Source organism: Macaca thibetana, chromosome 5, assembly GCF_024542745.1.
Source record: "Macaca thibetana thibetana isolate TM-01 chromosome 5, ASM2454274v1, whole genome shotgun sequence".
NCBI classification, from domain to species: domain Eukaryota; kingdom Metazoa; phylum Chordata; class Mammalia; order Primates; family Cercopithecidae; genus Macaca; species Macaca thibetana.
In genome coordinates this window covers 171,990,206-172,013,381 of record NC_065582.1, presented here as the reverse complement: position 1 = coordinate 172,013,381, position 23,176 = coordinate 171,990,206, and the positions used below count along the sequence as shown (strand labels likewise).

Sequence of the window (23,176 nt, the reverse complement as noted above, 5' to 3'; positions counted from 1 at the left end):
CTATTGTAAAACTTCCTGGCTCCATGAACTTCATACCCTTTGTCCAAGTTAGAATTGTGCAGGCTTCATATGATCCATTGATTAATATTTATCCTTCAGCAAACCTGACTATGCATCATTGTATCCTAGGGCTTACTGAAACACTGGGTACATAGAAGGCAAGTGCTTGATTAATTCTCAGTGAATGAACAAGTGAATAACTGAGTGGATGAATAAAGAAGCAATGTAGCAGATGCTAAAGTAAAACAAAGCACTGAGCATTGCCACAGCACAAAAAAATTGGGCACATATCTTTAGGAGGTCATAAGGGCATGGACTGCGCCTCCTATATTTTTAGTGTCTAGTCCAGAGCTTATGATGCATGCATATATGCAATGTACATTGACTGAAAATATTAAATAGCAACTAACTCTGCCTGGGTGAGTGACAGGAGGCTTCAAGAAGACTTAGCATTTGACATCAGTCATAAAGGAAAACTAAAAGTATGCAGATCAGGCCAGGTGTGGTGGCTCATGCCTGTAATCTCAACAGTTTGGGAGACCAAGGCGGGTGGATCACCTGAGGTCGGGAGTTCGAGACCAGCCTGACCAACATGGAGAAACCCCGTCTCTACTAAAAATACAAAATTAGCCAGGCATAGTGGCGCATGTCCCAGCTACTCAGGAAGGCTGAGGCAGGAGAATCACTTGAACCCAGGAAGCAGAAGTTGCGGTGAGCCGAGATCACACCACTGCACTCCAGCCTGGGCAATAGGAGTGAAATTCGGTCTCAAAAAAAAAAAAAAAAAAAAAAGATAATAATACAAAATTAGCCCGGCATGGTGGGGCACGCCTGTAATCCCAGCTACACAGGAGGCTGAAGCAGGAGAATCGCTTGAACCCAGGGGGCGGAGGTTGCAGTGAGCCAAGATCGCGCCATTGCACTCCAGTCTGGGCAAGAAGAACGAAACTCTGGCTCAAAAAAAAAAAAAAAAAAAAAAAAAAAAGTATTCAGATCAAAGGGAGAAAGAGGCAGGCAAGGGGCATTTCAGACAGAAGAAAAGGCGGGTACAAGGGCATGAAGCCACAGAAAAAGAGGAAAAGTTCTTTGCATAAAAAAGAGATTAGATGAAGTAAACATGGAGATACGCTTCCTGGATTCTCCTTCTGAGAGGGAAAAATTTTGTTTTCCCAGATGCTGGAAGCATTTGCAGAGAAACATCTCCAGCGGTCAGCTCCTTAGGGGTGGCCTGGGCTGCAGAGAGCCATCTTACCCAAGGTCACACCATCCCAGAAGCAGCCCCCTCCCACCATCGCTCAGACATTTGGGTCCACTGAGGGACAATCTTAGCAGCAATTTTTCTCCAGAGCTCCCACTGGGGTAGGCAGAGGCCACCACTGGTACTGCATTACCATAGTTGAACTCTTCCCTCCATCCTTCCTCTCACAGGTGTTGATCTCACCTGAACACTAAACTCTGTACTTGAGTCTGCTTCTCAGAGAACCATGCTGCAAGCCTGGGTTATGACATGAATGGGTTTATGCAAAGGAATCAACTAGAATGGTAGTTGAGAACAGGGTGGTGAGGGTTCTGCAATGCTGGGCCAACAGGTATGAGCTTACACTGCTGGCAGTGAGAGACTGGGGGCCTTGTAATCAGAGGGTGCTGAGTTTAAGGTCTTATATTGGAAAGACTTCTCTGGCTTCTGTGCAATGACTACACTAGAAGGAGGCAGAGGGACCTGCTGAAAGGTCGTTGGATTAGTCCAGGGAGAAGAAATGTGAGTTCCAAGATGGAGAAATAATAGGTCATGGAGAGGAGGGGTGATGTTGAGCAATTTAGGAGGAAAAAATCAAAAGTCCCTCATGACACATTGACTATGGGGACAGAGTAAGGATGAATGGATAATGACACAGAGAGAGTATGCTAATTCATTCTCAGGTATGGCAGGAAGATCACTCCTAATTTAAAATTGCAACTTGGAAGAGGAGTTCTTTCTCCTAAGACCTCTTCCAAGGCACTCCAGGTAGCAGAGAATTCAATTGGTAACTACAATTCTCCTATAGCTTGAAATACATAATAAACCAGCAATGTCTTACACAAAAAGTGTCATTAGCAAAGTTTGTGTTTGTTCATCAGTTAAGATCTTAGGGCTTTTTGCCTGATATCATTAATCATCACGCTTGCTAAAGAACATTCTTCTATCAAACAGATGGGGATTCAAATAAAAGGAGCAAACATATGAATATGCAAGAAGGAAGACCAAATTATTAAGGCAGAATGAAGAAGAACCTGGCAGGAATATTCTTCATTCCACAAGTATTTATTGAGGATCTTCTACATGCCAACCATTATACCAGGCACTGGGAATACAATGACAAGCAAAACCCTGCAGATTTCATGCCAGGAAGCAAGCACACATCTGAAGGAAGTTTACATAAATAAATTATGTGTTGCTGGTGCCAGCATGCCCCTCTTCCTCAGTTTAGTTCAAACGTACTCCTATAACTATTACTTTTGCACTGAAATTTCCTTTTATTTTTTTCTCATTCATTGTGGCATAATAGAAAGAGTAGACAGGCATACCAATTGCCTTACTCATCATGTGACCTTGAGTAAATTACACATCCTTCCAATGGGGCCAATTATACCAGTCTCCGAGGGTATGCTTGAAATATACTAAGATACTGTATACCACAGCCAGTTAGCTATACAACATATCATATAAGCCTTTCTGTGAATTCAACTATACCAAATGGGGATAGGAATGAGGGTAAGAGAGAAATAATAATTTAAATATATGACAAGGGCCGACTACATAATTTGTAGGGAACAGAGAAAAGTAAAATTGAGAGCCTCCCTGTTTAAAAATTAAGAATTTCAAGATGGTGATAGCAAAGCATTGGGCCAAGCACAGGATTCTTCTGAGTGTGAGGCCCTTTACAGTGTCACAGAATGCACACCCAAGAGGTCAACCCTGGACTTTCTTATTCCCATATCCCAGTGGTTCTTGGTTCCCATGCATATCTAATATGGTGAATAAGTTCTATGATGAATATGATCTTAATTCTAAAATATATATTTTGTTTACTTGGTTTTTGTTCACTTTGGCCGCTAACCAGAAGCAACCTTATTTTCATGTGCATAAAACCATAGATGCAATCATTTGGTTTAAGGGATTTTCAAGGGTAGTTGTATTAGTTCATTTTTCACACTGCTGATAAACACATACCTGAAACTGGGAACGAAAAGAAGTTTAAGTGGACTTGCAGTTCCACGTGGCTGGGGAGGCCTCAAAGTCATGGTGGGAGGCGAAAGGCACTTCTAACATGGCAGAGGCAAGAGACAAATGAGGAAGAAGCAAAACCAGAAACCCTTGATAAACCCATCAGATCTTGTGAGACTTATTCACTACCATGAGAATAGCACAGGAAAGACCAACACAGGAAACACCGGCCCCCATGATTCAATTACCTCCCTGAGTGTCCCTCCCACAATATGTGGGAATCCTGGGAGATACAATTCAAGTTGAGATCTGGGTGGGACACAGCCAAACCATAACAGTCGTTTTTACTCTATTTTCCCATTACACACTGGTTTCCTAAAGCCTGCAGAAGGCGAAAGCTCACCACAGCTGTCATTTCTCCCGAGCCAAGCGAGGAGTCAACCTTATGCCCCAGTCTGGATCACATGCTTTACAGTGAGAACTTCATTCAAGCCACACAGCAAGCCTGCAGGATAAATAATACCATCCTCATTCTCTAGAGGAGGGGGAAACAGAGGCTCAGAGCAGGGAAGCAATTTGCTTAAAGTTACCCAGAAAATAAGTGGCAGATTTGGGATTCAAATATGGGTCTTTGGAGCCCACTGTCCACGTTCATTCACTGATGTTTTAATAAATGTTTGTTCCTTCCAACTCTCTTCTGCAAATCTTTCCCTAATCTTTTGAAATGAAGAATTGTTTGGCAAATTAGGAACCTGATTTTCTGCATCCTGGTAGCAGAGAATGGTTTGCCAATTCAGTTCAGGCACGTAATGCCGGAGGCAGAGCAACAGAAGAGCCTGAAAGTCTGACCTGTGCTTCTAGAGTTCTGATTGCCACATGATGAAAACTCAGGGCTGACATCACTAGTCTCCAGCCTCCCAAACATGAGCCCATGTGGAGAGAATGTTATAAGGGGGGAAAAAATAAAGGTCATTTTAGAGTGAATGATAGATATAATTAATGTTACTGACAATGAAAAGCTTAGGTGCTGAGAGACAAATGAGTCAGCAGTGAGCTTGATGTTGAAACTGCATGCTGCCTTGTTGCTCAAATACTTACCTATTAGGAAAAAAGAGCAATTTCCTGATCAATGCACACAAAATTCTGGGTTGAAAACACTAAGTGAAAAGTGAGAAAAAAGGCACTTGTGTGTTTTATTTCCAGCATGTGCACAGCCACATTGATGCATAATTTTGGGTTTGTCATTCCCCTTTATGAGTTTTTATTGTCTCAATGTTTTATGATGAAGGCCTTTCATAATCTGACCTTATCTTCCCTTCATATAATCACCCTCCCTAGTCTCTTCTCTAAATATCCAAATATTACTTCGTCATTCCAGAGGCAGCTCTACCTAGACATGAAGCCTGCCCTAGTCTTCAAATCGGAAATGCAGGCCATGAATGGGCATGACCTGTTTGTTGAAAGATGAGAAATTCAATGTATTCCCTGATTTTAGCTGGGAATGGCCTCATTCACCTCTCCACCAGGCATGTCCTCTCCATATGGAATCAATCACCCCTTTCTCCAGGTGTCCTCAGCACTTACTTCATACATCTATTATTGAGCACAATAAGATGCATTGTACTACATATCTTTCCATTCCCCTAATAATATCTGATGTATCACTGAATGAATACATGGGGGCATCTTCCCCATTAAACCATGGGATTTGTGAGAGTAACATCTTTATATTGCTCATCTTTGCAGTTCCCTCTGTGCTTGGCATAATATTTTGAACAAAATATGTGCTCAATATATATTAACTACATGCATTTACATCCATCAGGATTGCTTTTAATGATTACAGATTTGGCATTTGGTGCCTCTTCTAAACAGAGGCAATCTGATTATTTGATAACAAAAAGATCTTACCAGACTGCAGGAGGGGCATGAGGAAAAATATGTTCTGGACTGACACAGATGCTGCTGAATTAATAATTAAAAATTGCATGGGATGCATAAATGATAGAACATAAAATGAGAAAGGACAACACAATGGTCTGCTTCCTGTTGAAAAAGAATTATCTGGTCCACTAATGAAGTAGAGCCATTAGTCTTGGCCATAGGAAATTAATAGCTACCTTCCTGTAGTGACTTGCCATGTGCCAAGTGTTTCCTAAGCCCTTTCGAATATTATCACATTAAATCCTCCCAACAGCACTGTGAAGCAGGTAGTATTTGTATTATCCCCTTCCATATTCCATTTTGGAGATTAAGCTTGGGAGAAGTATGATAATTTGCCTAAAATTGCAGGGCCAGCAGATGAAAGAACTTGATTCAAATCCAGGCATGCTGCTTCCAAAGTCCATGTTCTAAACTAGTCCGCTCTGTAGGTAAAATAAGGATGTCAGGTGATGCTTTTCAGCTCAATTATAAATGGAATCATCTATTACATAGATGCCAGTCTCCTCATTCTACAAATGATAAAACTGAGACTCAGAACAATAAAGGAATGTAGGATCTTAGAATCTCATGGCTGAAATGAACATTAAAATTCATCTAGTCAAATATTCCCACATCCACCTGCTGACAATGTCTAACAACTCTGAGATATAATTCACACATCATACAACTCACCCAATTTAAGTTACAATTTAGTAGTTTTTAATATATCCACAGTTATATGTTGATTACCACAATTTAATTTTAGAATATTTTATCACCCCCAAAAGAAATCTCATATCCATTAGCTGTGCTCCACATCCCAGCCCCAACCCCAGCCTTAAACAACCGTGAATCTGTCTCCATGGATTTGCCTATTCCAAATATTTCATAGAAATCGAACTATACAATCTGTGGTCTCCTATGCTTGGTTTCTTTAATTTAGCATAACATATGCTTTTGAATATCCTGAAGTCACCTCAATACACAGCAGCAAATTTGTGGTAGCAACAATGAGTGTCTGGTGGGTGGGGCACATATCCCCCAAATAATCTTCGTTAGCTCCACCCCAGAAGCTACCCCAAAATAAACATAAAATCTAAATTGAGAGAGTATGTTTGATATTTGTTATGGTTTGAATTGTTTCCCCCTAATATTCATATGTTGAAGTTCTAACCCCAATATCTCAGAATATGAGCTCATTTGGAAACACAGGCTTTACAGAGGTAATGAAGTTAAAATGAAGCCATTAGAGTGGGCTCATATGATGGGCTTCCCCAGAAACATGGGGAGAATGCCATGTGAAGACTGGGTTTATGCCACCACAAGCCAAGGAACTATCAGATGTTAGGAAAGAGGCTGAGAACAGATCCTTCTCTCAGATGAAATCAATCCTACCAACAGCTTGATTTTGGACTTCTGGCCTCCAGAACTGTGAGAGAACCCATTTCTATTGTTCAGGCAACTCAGTTTGTGGTTTTTTGTTGTAGCAGCCCTAGCAAACAAATACAACATTTAAACACAGCTTCTGCACAAATTTCCTAGTCATCTTCTCCCTGATAAGTACATTGCTACCCTGAGGTTCCTCCTCAGGCAAAATCTGAAAGTCAACATTTCTTTAAAATCAAATCCATGAAATTTCCACCTAAGCCTAGCCTTCTTTCAGAGCTCCCTATTTCAGGCAATGGCAACACTATCCAAACAAATATGCAAGCCAGAATTCTAGCATCATCATTGACTTCTCTTTTATGCCTACTTTCTCACAACACACACACACACACACACACACACACACACACACACACACACACACACGTTTTAGGTCAAGAGTATTTCAAAAGAGAATTCTATGAAGCCAATGAAGACAAATCAACCAAATACCTTTTAGAATATTCCAGATCATTAAATCCTAAACCTTGACATTCCTTCATGAAGCCAGCAAAATATTAGAATCTGAAAAAACAAAGAAACAGAAAAAAATAGAAACTTAATAAAGGATCTCTATACAAACTGAAGCTAAGACACTAGGCTGCATAATCCATGGGTGTTAAAATAATAATATAGCATGACCAAATACAAATTGGTTCAGGAATGCAAGCCTACTTCCTTTTACTCTACTGGCCCACACTGTTATCACATGAGAAAATTAGAAATGGCCAACATGATTTGCCTGTTAAAACACCACATTGCACTTTACTCTATAACCTAATCTACTCTCGATATTTCTAAATATTTTTTCATTGTTTTCCAGGAATCTTTAAAAGCCCTTTGGCACCAGACACCATGTTTTCCCCCTTTTAAAATATGCTAATGGCTTTGCCAAACCTTAATCTATTGAAATGTCTGTCTGCACAGAGTCTCTTGCCAATATAGATGCAGAAAACATACTCACTGCCAACATCTAATGGAGGCAACCCATTATGTAATAATCAAAAACAACCTTTCCCACCTAAGAATTTGAATTTGAAAGCCAAAAATCCATTTCCTGGAAAAAAAAAATTGAAAAATTATGTTAGGCCGGAAATTCAACCCAACTCAATGTACTACTATGATTATCTATTGCTATGTAACAAAACTACCCAAAACAAAACAATTAATTTTTGTCCTAGGGGTTGACTGGGCTCTACTGGTAGGCTCTTCTGTTGGGTCTGTCATGTGGTTGTAGTTGGTTGGCCATTGAGCTGACTTAAAGGTTTTCCTGAGCTATGGCCCCAAGATGGCTCATGCACATGGCTGGCAGTTGATATGGGCTGTTGGCTGGGAACACAACAGGGGTCATTGACCAGGGTGCCTGTTGCAACTTAGGGCATTCTAGGCTGTCAGATAGGTCAGCTCAGGACCGCAACAGCCAACAGCTGGCTGAGATGGCCCTATTTTTGTCTCCATTACATCCCCTATACACAAAGATACAACATTAGAAGCCCTTTAAACTCATGGAAGGATCCTATGACATTTAGAAGTCTTGTTCTTTGTCCTGTGTGAAGACCTCTAGAACCACTTTCTGACTTCCTTGGAGGCTAGTTAAGTACTTGACTTTCAGTTGGTCAAACCTGAGTTCCTAACTGAGTAGTTTTTGTCAACTTTCTAAAACTCTTCTGTAAAATGGAGACACCACCTCACAAAGTAGTGGTGAGGTTAAAGAAGGATAAAATGTGTGAGGTACTTTGTATACTACCTGGTATATGATGATATGTTAATGAGTGGTATTATTAATATTACGATTAATATCATCATTATTTGCAGGGAAAAGAAAGGCTACATTTGGAAGAAGGGAGATTATTTTTATATTTTGAGAATGGATAGACTAATATACCATATTATGTCCCTCTTTCATGTTGCCATGAGTTCCATTTTCATATAAAAGGGCAAAAGACAATATTCAGCTTACATGGTCTCATTTTTTCTTGTCTGAACATATTTCTTATTCTATACATAGTAAAAAAATTATAAAACAGGGAAGATGTGTGTGTGTGTGTGTGTGTGTGTGTGTGTGTGTGTGTCTACACTCTGGGGATACTTGGATGAAATGAGACCCTTGTCTGTCTTTGAAATTTCACTCATCCTTGAGGCCTTCTTTGCCTGTTAATTTCCTGGTGCAAACTTCTCCTCCCAAACCTCCCTACAGGTATCTCTTTCCTTGATGTCCCACAGTATGGCTACATCTCTGTCAAAGCTCTCACTACAGCTTGAGTTGTGTTAGGAGAACTGGGCATGTGTTCTTGTCCCCAGTGGGCCATATGCTACTTGGAAGCAAAGACTGACCACCCCCCACCATGCCTCTCTTGACCCTGATTCACTCATTAGCTCTAGTACGTGCCAAATACTTGTCTGTTGAATTGAGTGTGGTCCAACTCCCTCATTTTATAGTTGAAGGAACTCAAACCCAGACAGGTCTGTGACTTGCCTAGGGTCACAGAGTCAAGCCAGAACTAGAATCTCAGCTCCTTCCTCCCTAGTAAGTGCCTATGTGCTCTACCAGCCAATGCTGTGGCCTGCTGGGACGTGTGGGGCAGGTCGACAGTGGGACTCAAGGAACCAGGTATGATTGTCTGCCCAAGGGATTGCAGACAGGTTCTCTGAAGACACTTTGTAATTGCCTTCCTATCATAAGCCCTAACCACTGGTGTGGTCCCATGGGGAACAGCATGGCCTACATTGCGGAGAGAGTTTTACAGCTGGTAACAGCAATGACAACAGACATTGGAGATGGCACAGCAGAAAGGCACTGGGCCCTGAGTTAAGCAGGTCTGGATTTGAATGCTATTTCTTCTGCTTCTAGCTGGTTGATCTTGTGGACATTACTTCTCTTTTCTGAGTCTCAGTTTTCTCTTCTGTTAAGTGGGAGTTAAAACATCTACTTGGAAGGCACAAAATAAGTGACCAGCACAGAAGACTGTTATGTATTAATATTTTTGACAATGACACAGTGTTCTGATTGTCCATAAATTCAAGTTTGCTGTTACACCAAATATCTATTCCCAATTTCATTTCCTATTCTCTGCCCCTGTATATAAGGCTTAGAGGCCTTAGCTCTTTGCTTCCTGCTTGCATAAGGCCTTTTACTGGAGTTCTTAAGGAACCAACTTTGAAGAGGCTCTAAGTGTCTGGGGGTGGAGACCCCTTCCACCCTAGGAGTTCGTGGCTACTTGGGGCTTTCACATGCTCTCTCTGCCTCTTCCCTAGACTCTCTGTCTGCTACATGTTTGCTTGAAGGAGATATTCAAATAAGGCATTTATCAAGATATAGTATATTTTAAAAGGTGCCAATATATACTTGTGCTGGGAACCCAGAGAAAAGCACCATTAGTAGGATTTAGAAGTGTTTACTACCTTCTGGAAAATATGATACTTAAGCTGTGCTTGAAGGAGGGATACAACTAGGATCAAGAGTTTGGTCAACTCACATGTGGTAGCTCTCGATAAAATGAGCAGGATACAGTGTAGGTGCTACAGAGAGACAGTATGGTATGGTATGAAGGTTGGGCATGAGGGTAGATGGATGCTGGAAAATTGCAGTTTTCCCCCTGCCCTCTACCCACTTTCTCTGCTATGCAACTTTGCAGTGCCCTCTTACTGTGAGCTAATAGCCTGGGCATGCTCCTCAGGTGATGACAGAGGCACAGAAGAGTAAACCCCAAGTTCAAGGCCTTTTGAAGATATAATTTGTGTCAGGTCTGCTAACAACGCATTGTCCAAAGCAAGTGGCATGGTTTAGTCCACTCTCAAAGAGCCAGGAAGAAAAGTGACATGAATGAAATAGGCTCAATATACCAGCAGGTGTGTGCACAATGGTACAGAGAGGAAGACCAAAGTTCAGCTAGCCCCTGTAGCCTGCTAGCTCCTGTCTTCCTGCCCGGCCAACTTTCACTCATCTGCACAACAGAAACTGAGGGAAGGGCATGGTGGAGGATGTTTTTGACCTCTTGGAAGTTCCAGTTCTGCCCTCTCACTCATTGTGACTTGAATAGGTCACTGCCTCCTGCTTGTCCTCCTTCATTTTCCTTTAGTGTAAATCCTTGCTCTAAACTCGTCCCATTTTTGTAAGAGCTCAGTGGATACAGGACACTCAACAAATTGTCAGTGGCTCCTCATGACCTACCAATAAATTCCAAACTCTTTAGCCAGACAATCTAAGAACTTTCTAACCCATAAGCTATTTATATTCTGTTTTGTACTGGGGCTATTTCTGCAGAAATCTTATCTTTACTACTCAATTGTTAGCTTCTTCAGGGGAGGGATTGGAAGTTATCTAGCATTTATCAGAGAGCTCATCTTATAGCAAGCACTTAATATATTTTTTGACTCCATGTTAAGATAAAGCACTGAACAGCTCCAAGACATGGTGAATGTAATCATGTCTGTAGTGGAAAGACTACTGGACCTGGTGTTAGAAGACCTTGCTCTCAGTACTGATTGCTTCTTGCCACTTGGTGATGTTGGAACAATCATTTATTCTCCCTGAGTATCATTAATCTTAGCTGATAGATGGAAGTGATAATAACTTCCTTGGTTATTATAAAGAATGAAATGGCCAATAAAGAAGAAAAAGTTGCAATATAACCTAGAAAGAAATGTCACTAGAATTATTATTCAAACCAGAGCCTTTGAAGGACCCAAGTTTGTCACTACCAGACCTATGACAGTGCAGAATTTAATAGGGCTTTCTTTTCACTAAAGTCAGTTAAATAAATGATCTTTTGCAAAGTTGAAGTCATCATTTTATTTCAACAAGTTATAGGTATTAAAACTAGAAGTAACATCATTGAGTGAAAGATTTTAGATGAGATAAAGAATGGGATTTGTTAGAAGTAAAAAGTAAAGGGAAAGAAGACATGATTATACCCACTTTACAGTCCATGGAGATCAAATGATTTACACAAGCTAGCAAGCTATAAAGCAAATACTATATTAAACATCTCAGGAAGGGAGAAAAAAGTGTCTATATTCCACACACACAGAGCCATGTTTAGTTACTCACAGAGCATAGGAACAATTTCTTAGACTGTTTCAGGATGTCAAGATATGGATCTCCCAAGGAATAGTGTTGAAGCGAAGGGAGCTTTCACTAATGGCAAAGCCAGCCAAGAATTTCCCATGTGAAAATTTATCAGTAACCAACACAATTTGGCACCATTGCAAAAATAAAGACTTTTGTCTTATCCTATCACAAAATCAAGCTCACCAAGCTTGTGACAGTCTTGGTATATTCTAAACCTGTCCCTCCACTGGATACCCAAAGCTCAGGTGGTTTAACAATGGAGAGACCTTCTATCTCACCAAGTGAGCCTTTTATTGCTTTGAGGAGAGATTGCAAGTGCTGAGAGAGAAGGAGGAGAGTCAAGGGTGCCATAAGAAGTTCTACTTTCTACCCTATGGCTTTTTTCCATTCAGGTTTTGCAGGTATCTTGCTGAAAGCAGTTCCATTTCCTCTTGCACCTTCCTCCTAACTGCCCCTGAGATTGCTGCTGGCAAAAGAGGGAGTGGCTCTAAATAGCCCAGACAATGTTTTTAATGGCCATTCAATTTAAAACTCCAACTATAACTATAACCCCAGCCATAGTGGCCTTGTACCTCTTGGTTATGATCAGCCTTGCCAGTAAGCAAAGGAAATGGCTGCCTTCATAGCAACCAGTGTAAGGCTTGAGCAGGCCTTTCAGTGAGTAAACATTGCCTCTTTACCTACGCTTGCCTGAAATTCATTCAATACTTAGATGATCTTAAAGATCATCTGACCACTCATCCAAATTTCCAAATAGGGAGGCAGAGTCCCAAAGAGATGAGGGAACTTGCCCAAGATTATCCAGCAGATTAGCAGCAGAGTAAACACAGAACCAAGTTCTCACCACCCTAGTCCAGCCCACTTTCCAGGAGTCCACACTCGACTCCTTAGTTACTTAGTAGCATCCCAGCATGGATTGGTGGAGCTCATAAGCCACCTCCCTGGGCTGGACACTAGATGGAAAGGTGAGTCAGAAGTGATCTCCACCCACTGTGTTCTCTCGGTCTAGACAGAGACACTTAACACAGAGACCAACATAACCCAATGGAGTAAGTGTTTCAGTGGAGGCTTGCACAAGTGCTAGGAGAGAACAGAACAGAGAAAACTCGCTATAGAGAGACAGGGTTGAAGAGGCCTCTGTGAAAAGATGGCAGTTGATCTGACTTTCAAAGGACAAATGTGATGTAGCAAGAAAATAAAGGAATATATATAATAATAATAGAGGTGTGTTCATAGAACCCTGAGAAGATTCTACATAGGCCATCTCTTGAGGACCGAAAGGTGAGAAATGCTAGAAAATGGGCCAGAACCAGATCTTGGATTACCTTCTACATCATGATAAAGGACATGGGTTTTACCTAGTAGGCAAGGGGAAGTGCACTAGTCTGCTAAGGTTTCCATTAACAAAGTACCACAGACTGAGTAGCTTAAAGGCCAGAAATGTATTGTCTCACAGTTCTAGGGGCTGAAAGTCTGAGAACAGAGTTGGTTTCTGTTCAGGTGTCAGCAGAGTTGGTTTCTTCTAAGGCTTGTGAAGAAGAATCTTTGCCATGCTTTTCTCCAAGGTTCTGGTGGTTTGCTGGCAATTACCCCAATCTCCACACTCACCTTATATACTCTCCCTGTGCGCATATCTGTGTTAAGATTTCCCTTTTGCATAAGAACATCAGTCATATTGAATTAGTGCCCATCCTGATGACCAAATTCTAATTTGATTATCTCTGTAAAGACACTGTCTCCAAATGAGATCATATTCTGAGGTACTGAGGGGTAGTACTCCAACATATCTGTTTGGAGGGACATAACTCATTCCATAACAAAAAGCGTCTGAAGAGTTACAAGCAAGAGAGACAATCTGTTAGGTATGCATGCAAGGTTGACCATAATGTACACCATAAGGCAGATAGATTGGAAAGAAGTATGTCTGGAGGCAGGAAGACCAGATGTAGTGACCAGGCAAGAGGGCATAAGAGCTAAATTATCTGCAGCAGTAGCAAAATATAGTGGAGGACATCAGGTCAACAGGTAGCTATGCAAAATTTGGAGACCAATTTAATGCTGGAGATGATGGAGAGTGAGACATTTAATGGTCTCTGAAGCTTTTAGCTTGAGTAAATTGGAAGAATGGTGACACCGTCTACTGAAAAAATAAACAGAAAGAAAAGAGCAGATTTTAGATAAGGGAGATTAATTTTAGTCTCAGGCTTCTTGAGTCTAAATTGTCTACATGCATCCAAGTGAAAATATTGAGTAGGCAGCTGGAAGTATGAGAAAGAACGGGGTTTTCTTGCCACAGTTATTTCAGAGGACCTACTAAGTAAGTGGCAGTTGGCTGAGATTTTGAAATATAAATATAAATGACAGCAGACATTCTTGGCTGCATAACTAACCCCTCAACTCTGTTTTCTTTTTTATTCATGGCAAATCCCTGATTTTGTTCAAATGCTTATTTTCCCATGTGCTCAAGGAAGATAGCTCTAGCCTAGACCTGGGAAGAGAAAAGGAAGGAAGGAAGGAAGGAAGGAGGGAGGGAAGGAAGGAAGGAAGGAAGGAAGGAAGGAAGGAAGGAAGGAAGGAAGGAAGGAAGGAAGGAAGGAAGGAAGGAAAGAAGGAAGGAAGGGAGGGAGGGAGAGAGGGAGGGAGGGAGGGAGGGACGGCAGGAGGGAGGGAGGGAGGGAGGGAGGGGAGAAGAGAGGAGAAGGAGAGGAAACTAGGAAAAAGATTCTTGTTTAATGAACCAAGAGAGTCATTAACTTATAAAGCTGATAAAATCTCAAGTGAACATCTGATTTCGCCCTCTGATTTCAGAGAGGTCAGGTATTAATAGGCCTATTTTAAAGCCTCACATCTGATATTTCTACTCAAGAAAATATTTGCATTCTATCTTTTTTTTTTAGTAATTATTTTAACCTACTCTTCCTGCTCTTTCTTTTTCCTGTTCTTTCTTTCCAATTTTTAAACATCCAAGTTACCTTTTTTTTTTTTTCTTTTCCCACTCACATTTCCTTATGTCACTTTCTTGTCCTGGAACATGGCTCTCACTATGGTATACAGTATTAAATCTGTCTTAACAAGAAGAGAATACAAGGAGAAGAGTTTAAAACCCACAAAGTGTGATTTATGCATAGGATTGATATACTGACTACAAAGAGATGGTTGAAAAAATTGGGTCAAGTTGGAGTCATTTTTACTAATGAGGCAACATCCATGGCCACAAAGTCAGCTTAGGAAATACAGGAATCTCATGCTATTCCTCTGCCCCTTGCCCAGTGCAAACCGAACTAACCCATCATGGTACTCATTTTCATTTGACACTAGAATCAGCCTTAAGTCCCTTCTCTTTGCATCCCTTTAAGTAGTCACTGACAGTAACCAGTATGTCATGCATGATGAAACATTTTGCCATTCTGGGCCCAAAGTCTGCAGTAGGCTGAAGCTAGAGGAGTTAGCGATTGGGTTGAGATGTCAAGTGAGTTGTCTATGTAACATAATTATGCATTCATTTACCCATTCCACAGGTTTTTATTAAATATCATCTCTATATGTTGAACACTGTTATAAATAAGACACAGTGGTTCTAGGAATATATGGGCTAGTTATTGAGGTAGGTAAGTTAGCAAATCTTCACACTCCTGGATTATGGATGCTTAGCTAGTGTTAACCTATGTAGGTTCTGGAAGCATAGAGTAGGTGCCCCAAACCCAGCCCTGGTGACATTAGATGTGAATGGTAACCTTTGGGACGGGGCAACACTGCATCCCCAGCTTGTAGTATAGACAGAGTACTTTACCTACTTCTGTCTTCTGTTGTTCCTAGGCTGCTATCACATTAGCATTTCTTTCTGCTCATTCTGTGCACGTTTCACTGTGTGGAGCTCCATTAGTTTCTGTGGCAGCTGTTCACTCAATAATTCATTTATTCAGCTGATCATTCTCCAATACTGATTGAGCTTTTGTTAGGTGTCAGATACTGTGCTGGACACTGGGGGTCCGTTGTTGAACATAACAAGGTCTCTATGCTTATGGTGCTTATATTTTACTAAGGAAAGACACATAATAAACAAATAAATCAATAAGAAAATTTTTAGGTTGTGATGAGTTCTGGGGCACAAGTAAAACAGAGTGATGTAACCAGGCCCTTTTTCAGTTCAGAAGTCAGTGAAGTCCCCTCAGGAGATACCATTTTAGGAAATATCTGAATGATGAGAAAGAGCCAGACATGCAATGGTCCTGAGAAGTTTGTTGCAGCAATGGAAACAACAAACACAAGGGCCCTGCATCCTTCCCATGCAGCTTCTACATCCAACCTTATTGCCTCTTTGATTACCTGGCCCAGTGACTGACCTCAAGATACCCAGTGATTTTGAGAACAATGCTGTGGTCACCCAGCTTCTCTGTAATAAATTCATCACATCACCACTGTAATCATAGCACTACGACGGATAGAGAAGTACTGGCCATGGCTGTTTTAGCCAAATGACCCTTACCTTCCTAAGATTACCCTTCCTTTACTCTTGATCTTAGCCTTAGTTGCTCCCCTAGCTATTCAACAGGTGAGGAATTTTATCTTGCCCCAGAGCTTTGGGTTAGAAAGAAGGTAGCATCCTGGAAGTTTTCCTCTGGGAAGACCATTTCACCAAAAAAGCAAGCCCTCGACTTCCTCAGTGCTCTATTTCCAAATTCCTCCTGGGTACTAAATGTTAGTTGAGGGTCAGAGTCATGATTTAATGAAGAATCGCTGATCATCTCAGGCACTGCTGTGGAAACAAGCACAGGAGAAGAGAAGCTGCCAGCATTGTAAATCCATCATCTCCTTTTAGCCCACTATGTAAGGCTTCCACTCTCTCTGCAGCTGGTGATATCCTGGCTCAGCCATGGACAGTGGAGCATGTTTCAAGCCTGAGTTTTTCAATGTGTGTTATCTGATTGTGTTCCATAAGACATCAATAGGTTCTGTGTCAAAAAAAAAAAAAAAAAAAAAGATAATAGGAATGAGGGGCTTCTGTTGTTCTATATGCTATTTACCTACTTATTTTCTCACAGATGTGCCAGAGCTCCTGATAATACACTATTGTGTAAGCACATGGAAAATTCTGTGAATAGTATTTGGCACATAGGGAGTGATCATTTAATGGTTTCATGAAGCTACTAAACTCTAGGTTTCATTATTTTATCAGTCAGGATAGGAGTGCTTATGCTTCTATAAAAAACAATCTCAAAATCTCAGTGGTTTAGAAAAACAGTTACTTCTTCATCCTACATATTCATTACATGTTGGCTGTGGGGTAGGGGTTGGAGTCATCTTTATTCTGGAAATAGCATCACTTACAGATGCAAGAAGAAAAGCAGACAGAAAATGTGAACACTAGCACGTCTGCATGTTACTTCTACTCACATTTCATTGGCCCAGGGAGTCACCTGTCTATAGCTAACTTCAATAACAGCAAAAATACATTTTTTCAATATACCCAGAAAGGGAGTAAGATTGTATATTTGTAGGTGGTAGTAAGGTTTATATCAGCAATCATCTATATATTTACTTTTTATCATTATCATTATTTTCATTGTTATTTCTATCAATATGTCTCTCCAAGAATAAAAAATTATGTATTTTCAAGATTATTCAAAGAATCAATCTCTTTCAGAACACTGATTGGTAAGGAACACAGCTTGCATTATGCTCTTCTCTGTAATCACTCAGAATAACTCCCACTTTGCTCTACCCCTCCCACACTTTACTTACATTTGTCTCATCTACTTGGTCTTTGAATGTTTCACTCTATCCCTTGACTTTAGATCATCTGATTTAGAAGCCATCTAGTCTCTCCTCTTGGGTCTTTGCACACCAACTCAGTTTTTGACCTTGCCTTTGTTCTACTTCAGCACCCATCCTGCTCTCTGTTCCCACTACTACCTCTTCTCAGCACCCCAATCCCCATATACACATCTCCAACTTGTTAAGCTCTGTCTCCTACTTCAATCAAAGGAAAAAGAGAAAAATTCGGACAGTCAGCTAGTAGCAAAGTATTTTATTGCAATGTATACTGATTGAGGATCACACAAACAGAATTCAATGTATCTTCAAAAACATGTCAGCTGCCAGCAATTTCCTGGAATAATAATTGCATCTCTCTGGGGCAGGGGAATTGAGAGTTTATGTTCCTCATTTCTCCCTTTGCAATTGGCTGTTCTAGCTGGAGAATTTGGATGAAATGACTGTAGCAGCACGATGCTGGCCCACTTAAAACTTCTATTATGAAACCCAGTTGCATAAGCTATAAGAGCAAATAAGTTATATTCTCAGGAACAAATTCTAGTGAATCAGCTCATCTGAGCTTCACATCTTCATCTGTCTCTGAAGTGGCTTATTTAAATTTTAATAGAAAACGTTCTACACGGGGCTCAAATGGAGGGAATGAAAATAACAGTTTATCTCCAAGACAAAATTGTGTCAGGAGCAAAAAAAAAAAGAGAGAAAAATAGGATGCTGATTTCCTGAAAACAAAACCCCTATGTCCCACTTCGTAGAAACTGGACAAAGCAAGATAAAGTCTATTGTACTGAACAAAAGCAGCAATGGCACGTTTGGAGACTCACTGTCCCTTTGTGTTTGGCTGTTTAAAAATCATTCAAAAAGGAAAAGTTTCCTTTGGGAAGAGTGAAAAAAGCTTGCAAAACAAAGTTTGCCACCATCATGGGACAGTTGCGGAAGGAAATGGAAGCGGTGATAGCATGGGGTGGTTGGAAGGTTTTTAATGGACTTGGAAATAAAGATCTGGGTTCAAACACTGACTTTGCCATGTGCTAGCTATGTGGCCTTGGAAAAGTCAATTGATAGTTGCAGGGGTAATGAAGATCATCATAATGGCTCTTATATGGTGGTGTCTTGAGGAGGAAACCAAGTGAGAAATTACTTGCCTAGCTGGTGCTCCTCTAGGAGACCAATTCTCAGTGACCTTCACACACTCCAGACCAGGAGTTGGCCACCTAGGACCCACAGGCCAAGTCTAGGCTGATTTCTGTGCGTAAGGAAGGTTTCACTGGAATATAGCCATGCCCATTTGTTTACTATCCTCTATGGCTGCTTTTGCGCTACACAGCAGTGTTGAGTAGTTACAAGAGACCATATGGTCTACAAAGCCTAGAATATTTATTCCTTGCCTTTTGCTGGAAATTTTAGCAACAGTCACTCCAGAGAGTTGTGAAATTTGGGAGTCAGCTCAAGCAAACTCTCTTCGTTGCTCCCTAGTCACTCCTCAGTGCAATCATTCTTCAGTTTCTGTGTCCTGTGAATCCTAACTCCAAAACATCTCATGAATCGTTGTGATTCTCTTCACCCCCACAGCCACCCTCAGGTCTAAGCCACAGTCATTACTACACTGGCCTCCTACAAGGGCTCCTAGCAGCCACTCTGGCTCTCCTTTCCTGCCCATCTCTCTCTCTCTCTCTCTTTCTCTCTCTGTCTCTCTCACACACATACACACACACAAACACACTCACAATTTGTTCCTCAAACAACAGCCTGAGTGTGTTTTTTAAAAAATGCAAATCATGCAAATCCCCTCCTTAGAATCACTCAGAGAATTCCCATTGCTCTTAGGATAAGAAGCAAAATTATAGCAGATCCTGCAGAATGAGATTTCCACCTCCTGACCACCTTTGACTTAAGAAAAACCCCACAAAATTGGCTTTGGACTTCACCAGCCTTCTTTCTGCTGGTATATTGAAGGAGGCCTGCTCTTCTTGCCCAAGACCTTCACATAGCATGATTCCTGCTCCAAAAACAGGCTTGTCCTCACAGTCTCTATCCTTTCTTCCTGTGTCACTCCCGTTCATCCTGCAGGCCACAGAATGACTGTCACATACTCAGGTACAACTGTCTGTCCTGACTCTTCAGTACCTGTGACCCCGCTCCAGGCCAGAACCCCATGGTTTACACTTCAGGTGCACTCCTAATTGGAAATAGGTGCTTAATTTCATGCTTAATTTTGCTTATTTGAATCCTCCTCCCTGAATGTAAGCTCTAGAGAGCAGGGTAAAATCACACCCATGGCCACCTCTGTATCTCCAGAGCATGGCACACCCCTTTGCATACAGCAGTAAAATGCAGCAGTTAAGGGTTGAAATACCACTAGGCTGCCTGAATTAAAATCCCTCTACTACTTAACGGCTGTGTGACGAAACCATTTAACCTCTTTGCATTTCAGCCTACACGTATGTAAAAAGATAATAAATATGTATGGTATAATAGTATATGGCAGGGTGTTGTGAGGAGATTATATGAAAAACAGAACAGTACAAGCATATGTTAAATGCTACATGAGTGTTTGCTATTCTGATTAGGGCAGGTTGCCAGTGAAAATGGTATGGAGGAATGATTCACTTTTCCCCTTTCTTCTCCAAGGAAGTATGTTTTTGGAGTGTGCAATTTAATCTGAAGTTCATGTTTGTGCTCCAATAACACTAGATTTAACTTTTTTCCCAAACCACCTGCATTGCACGCCCTCTTTGCCTTTGCACATGTTGTTCTCTCCTCATTCCCGTTTCTCCAGTGAATTCTAGTAATCTATTACGACTCTGCAAATGCCACCTTCACCCTGAAGCCAACCATTCCTCCTGCTTCCTTCTACTTCCTCCTGCTTCCTCCCAAGGAGAGCCAAGAGAAGCTAACCTCCCTATCTACTGATTATAATTAACAGAGAGAGAGAGAGAGACAAGAGAGAAACTGCTCTATTTTGTAGCTGATGTGTATCATTATTCCAAAAAGTTTTAGGTCAGTTGCGTTTACACAAGGTGATCAAAACAGATACCACCTCAACATTCCCCAAACATGGTGTTTGCACTGCTGGTATAACACTCATGCTATTTTACTTCAATGTTGTTAATAATCTACTCATAACTTCTCCAGAAAATTTTTATCTATGAGAGGCCAGGGACCACATCTTACTCTCCTTGGACTGGCCTGAGTGTTTTGTCCTCTTCTTGGCATGTAGTAGGTGCTCAGAAAATGCTTATTAATTTATGACTGGTGGTTGAATTAGTTTTTGGGTTATCAGCACCTACTGCAACTCAGTAGGGTTTTGAGGAAATGTTTGTTGAATTGTGCCAAAAATGCATCCCCTGCTGTGGGATGTCACAAGAAGTGACTTCTTGCTTTCTGAAAATAAGCTTCAAGAACAAGCAGCAATGCAACGCACTTTGAGAGAGATGGGGATTTGCCATTTTTTCACCCAGAGGGAAAGGCAAGGAGACTGTTTCTGAATGAGTCAGGGAGACCTGCTGTGAAAATGTGCAGACCATGCCAGCTAGAGAGGGCAGTGAGATTTTCCTGCTCCCACTTCCCTGCCCAAGGTCAAATTGAAACTCTGGTTTCTAGGCATCTTAGGACTTGCCTTCAGTGAGAGATTGCTATACATTTCAAGGCTCTCCATTGGACTATTTTTTTTTCTTTCTAGACAATATGGTCCTCCTGACATCCTACACACATATGTTGGGAGGCACCATGTATAGGGAATGCAGCTAAGTGCCGAAGATGCAGCAATGATGGATAGTCCCATCTGCCAAGGAGTTTGCAGCCTAGAGGAGGGGAAGAAGAGAGAGCTGGAAAAGCATGGAAGCCACAGACTCACAAAAAAGAATAGAAGTTATTGTGCGCGGAAAGTGATTTGCTCAGATTGTTGCATGAAAAGTTTCAAAAATGTTTGTTGAAATAGATATTCTTTAATTTTTATAGGAAATCACATTATATGTATATGTGTGTATGTATCACAATTTTGAAAGAAGTAACTCAGGTGAGTTGGATTTGGGGATCTCTCATGAAAAGGAGAACATTCTGTATTGTTTTGATTTTTTAAAATAGCAATCCTGCCCTTTTAAAAATTTTTTAGTAGACAGGTAAAATCATATTTATTTATTATGTACAACATGATGTTTTGAAATATATATACATTGTAGAATGGCTAAATCTAGCTAATTAACTTATGCATTACCTCACACAGTTGTCCTTTGTGGCAATAACACTTAAAATCTACTCAGCATTTTTCAAGAATACAACATATTGTTATTTACTACAGTCACCGTGTTGGTGATTAATATGGTTTGGTTGTGTTCCCATCCAAATCTCATCTTGATTTGTAATCTCCATAATGCCACCATGTTATGGGAGGGACCCAGTGGGAGGTAACTGAATCATGGAGGTGGTTTCCTCCATGCTGTTCTCATGATAGTGAGTGAGATCTGATGGTTTTACAAGTGTCTGGCATTTCCCCTGCTGGCACTTCTCCTTTCTGCTGCCATGTGAAGAAGGACATGTTTGCTCCCCCTTCTGCCTCAATTGTAAGTTTCCTGAGGCCTCCCTAGCCCTGTGGAACTGTGAGTCAATTAAACCTCTTTTCTTTATAAATTACCCAGTATCAAGTATTTCTTCATAGCAGCATGAGAATGGACTAATACTGTGAAGAAATTGTTCTGCATCTTGACTGCATTAATATCAATATTCTGTTAGGACAGAAGCCAAAGGAGGCCAGATACCCTCTCCACCCTGTAGTCACAAGGTTTCCAGCATATGACCTACACTACACTATGTGGATGACTTCAGAGTCACAATAGTGATGGAGATCATTTGTCAAAGAAGTTGATTCAAGGATCCACTGGTGTGTGATAAGTTTCCAGTTCAGAGATGCCAATCAGCTTCTTCATCGATTGGGGCTTGGTTGATGGTGGCTGGGCCTTGCCTCCGGTGGTTTCTGCTCACCTTCTAAGGCTGTTTCTCCAGTCTTCTTACCAATTCTATGAGCATTTCCACCTTGCCTTCCTTCCATTTAATTCCTTTCCTGCTTAAATAAGCTAGAGTTTGTTTTTGTCATTTGCAAACCACAAACAACGAAAGGGATAAGTATCTACTATGAGCAACTAACTATATTTCCATTATCTCTTCAATTGTCCACACAATCCCATTAAATGGGCAGCATTCCAAAACAGAATTTTGTTTTCCAAGATTCTAAATCCTGAAAGGATATAAACATTAAAGTTGTTCTAACTAAGACGGCTTTTAAATGATAATTCATTTACTAAATCAGCTTCTAATAATGTATGAATTTGCTGTGACTCATGGGACATGAAAATGATATGATCTGATGAACAGAAAATACCTGCTGTGGGATGTCTGTGACATTCTCTTCCCAAGTCATGATGGTTCTAAGTCACTTATAAGATTTGGAAAAGATAAAATGCTATTTCGAAGCATTAAATTATAATTGGGCAAATATACATGCAATTTCTAAATCTACATAACAGTGGAAATTTTTAAAAGCCAAGAAAATATTCCCCAAAAATGTATACAGAAAATATTGAGGCTAGTTCAAATCAGTCTCACCTTCTCTTACTTAGTACTTTACTTTTTCAGTGTTGACAAACCTAAACTCCAAAAATAGTCCTACAATGAAATCCACCAAATCACCTCCTCTGTGTTTTCATTTTATAGCTGAGGAAAGTAAGACTCAGATGGGTTATAAAATTTAGGTCTAAGATACCACACTAGTAAATTTGAACCAC

The 23,176-nt window shown here is 40.7% G+C and overlaps 1 protein-coding gene across 1 annotated transcript in view; it reads right to left on the bottom strand.

Annotated features, from left to right (window-relative positions):
- LOC126955277 (40S ribosomal protein S18-like) overlaps positions 1-23,176 on the bottom strand; it is a 142,301-nt gene that overhangs the window by 27,792 nt on the left and 91,333 nt on the right. Inside the window, exon 1 of the mRNA XM_050791674.1 lies at positions 7,007-7,043. Coding sequence (XP_050647631.1) covers positions 7,007-7,028 — 22 coding nt within the window. The 5' untranslated portion in view covers positions 7,029-7,043. Of the gene's footprint in view, positions 1-7,006 lie in introns of the transcript that reaches the window.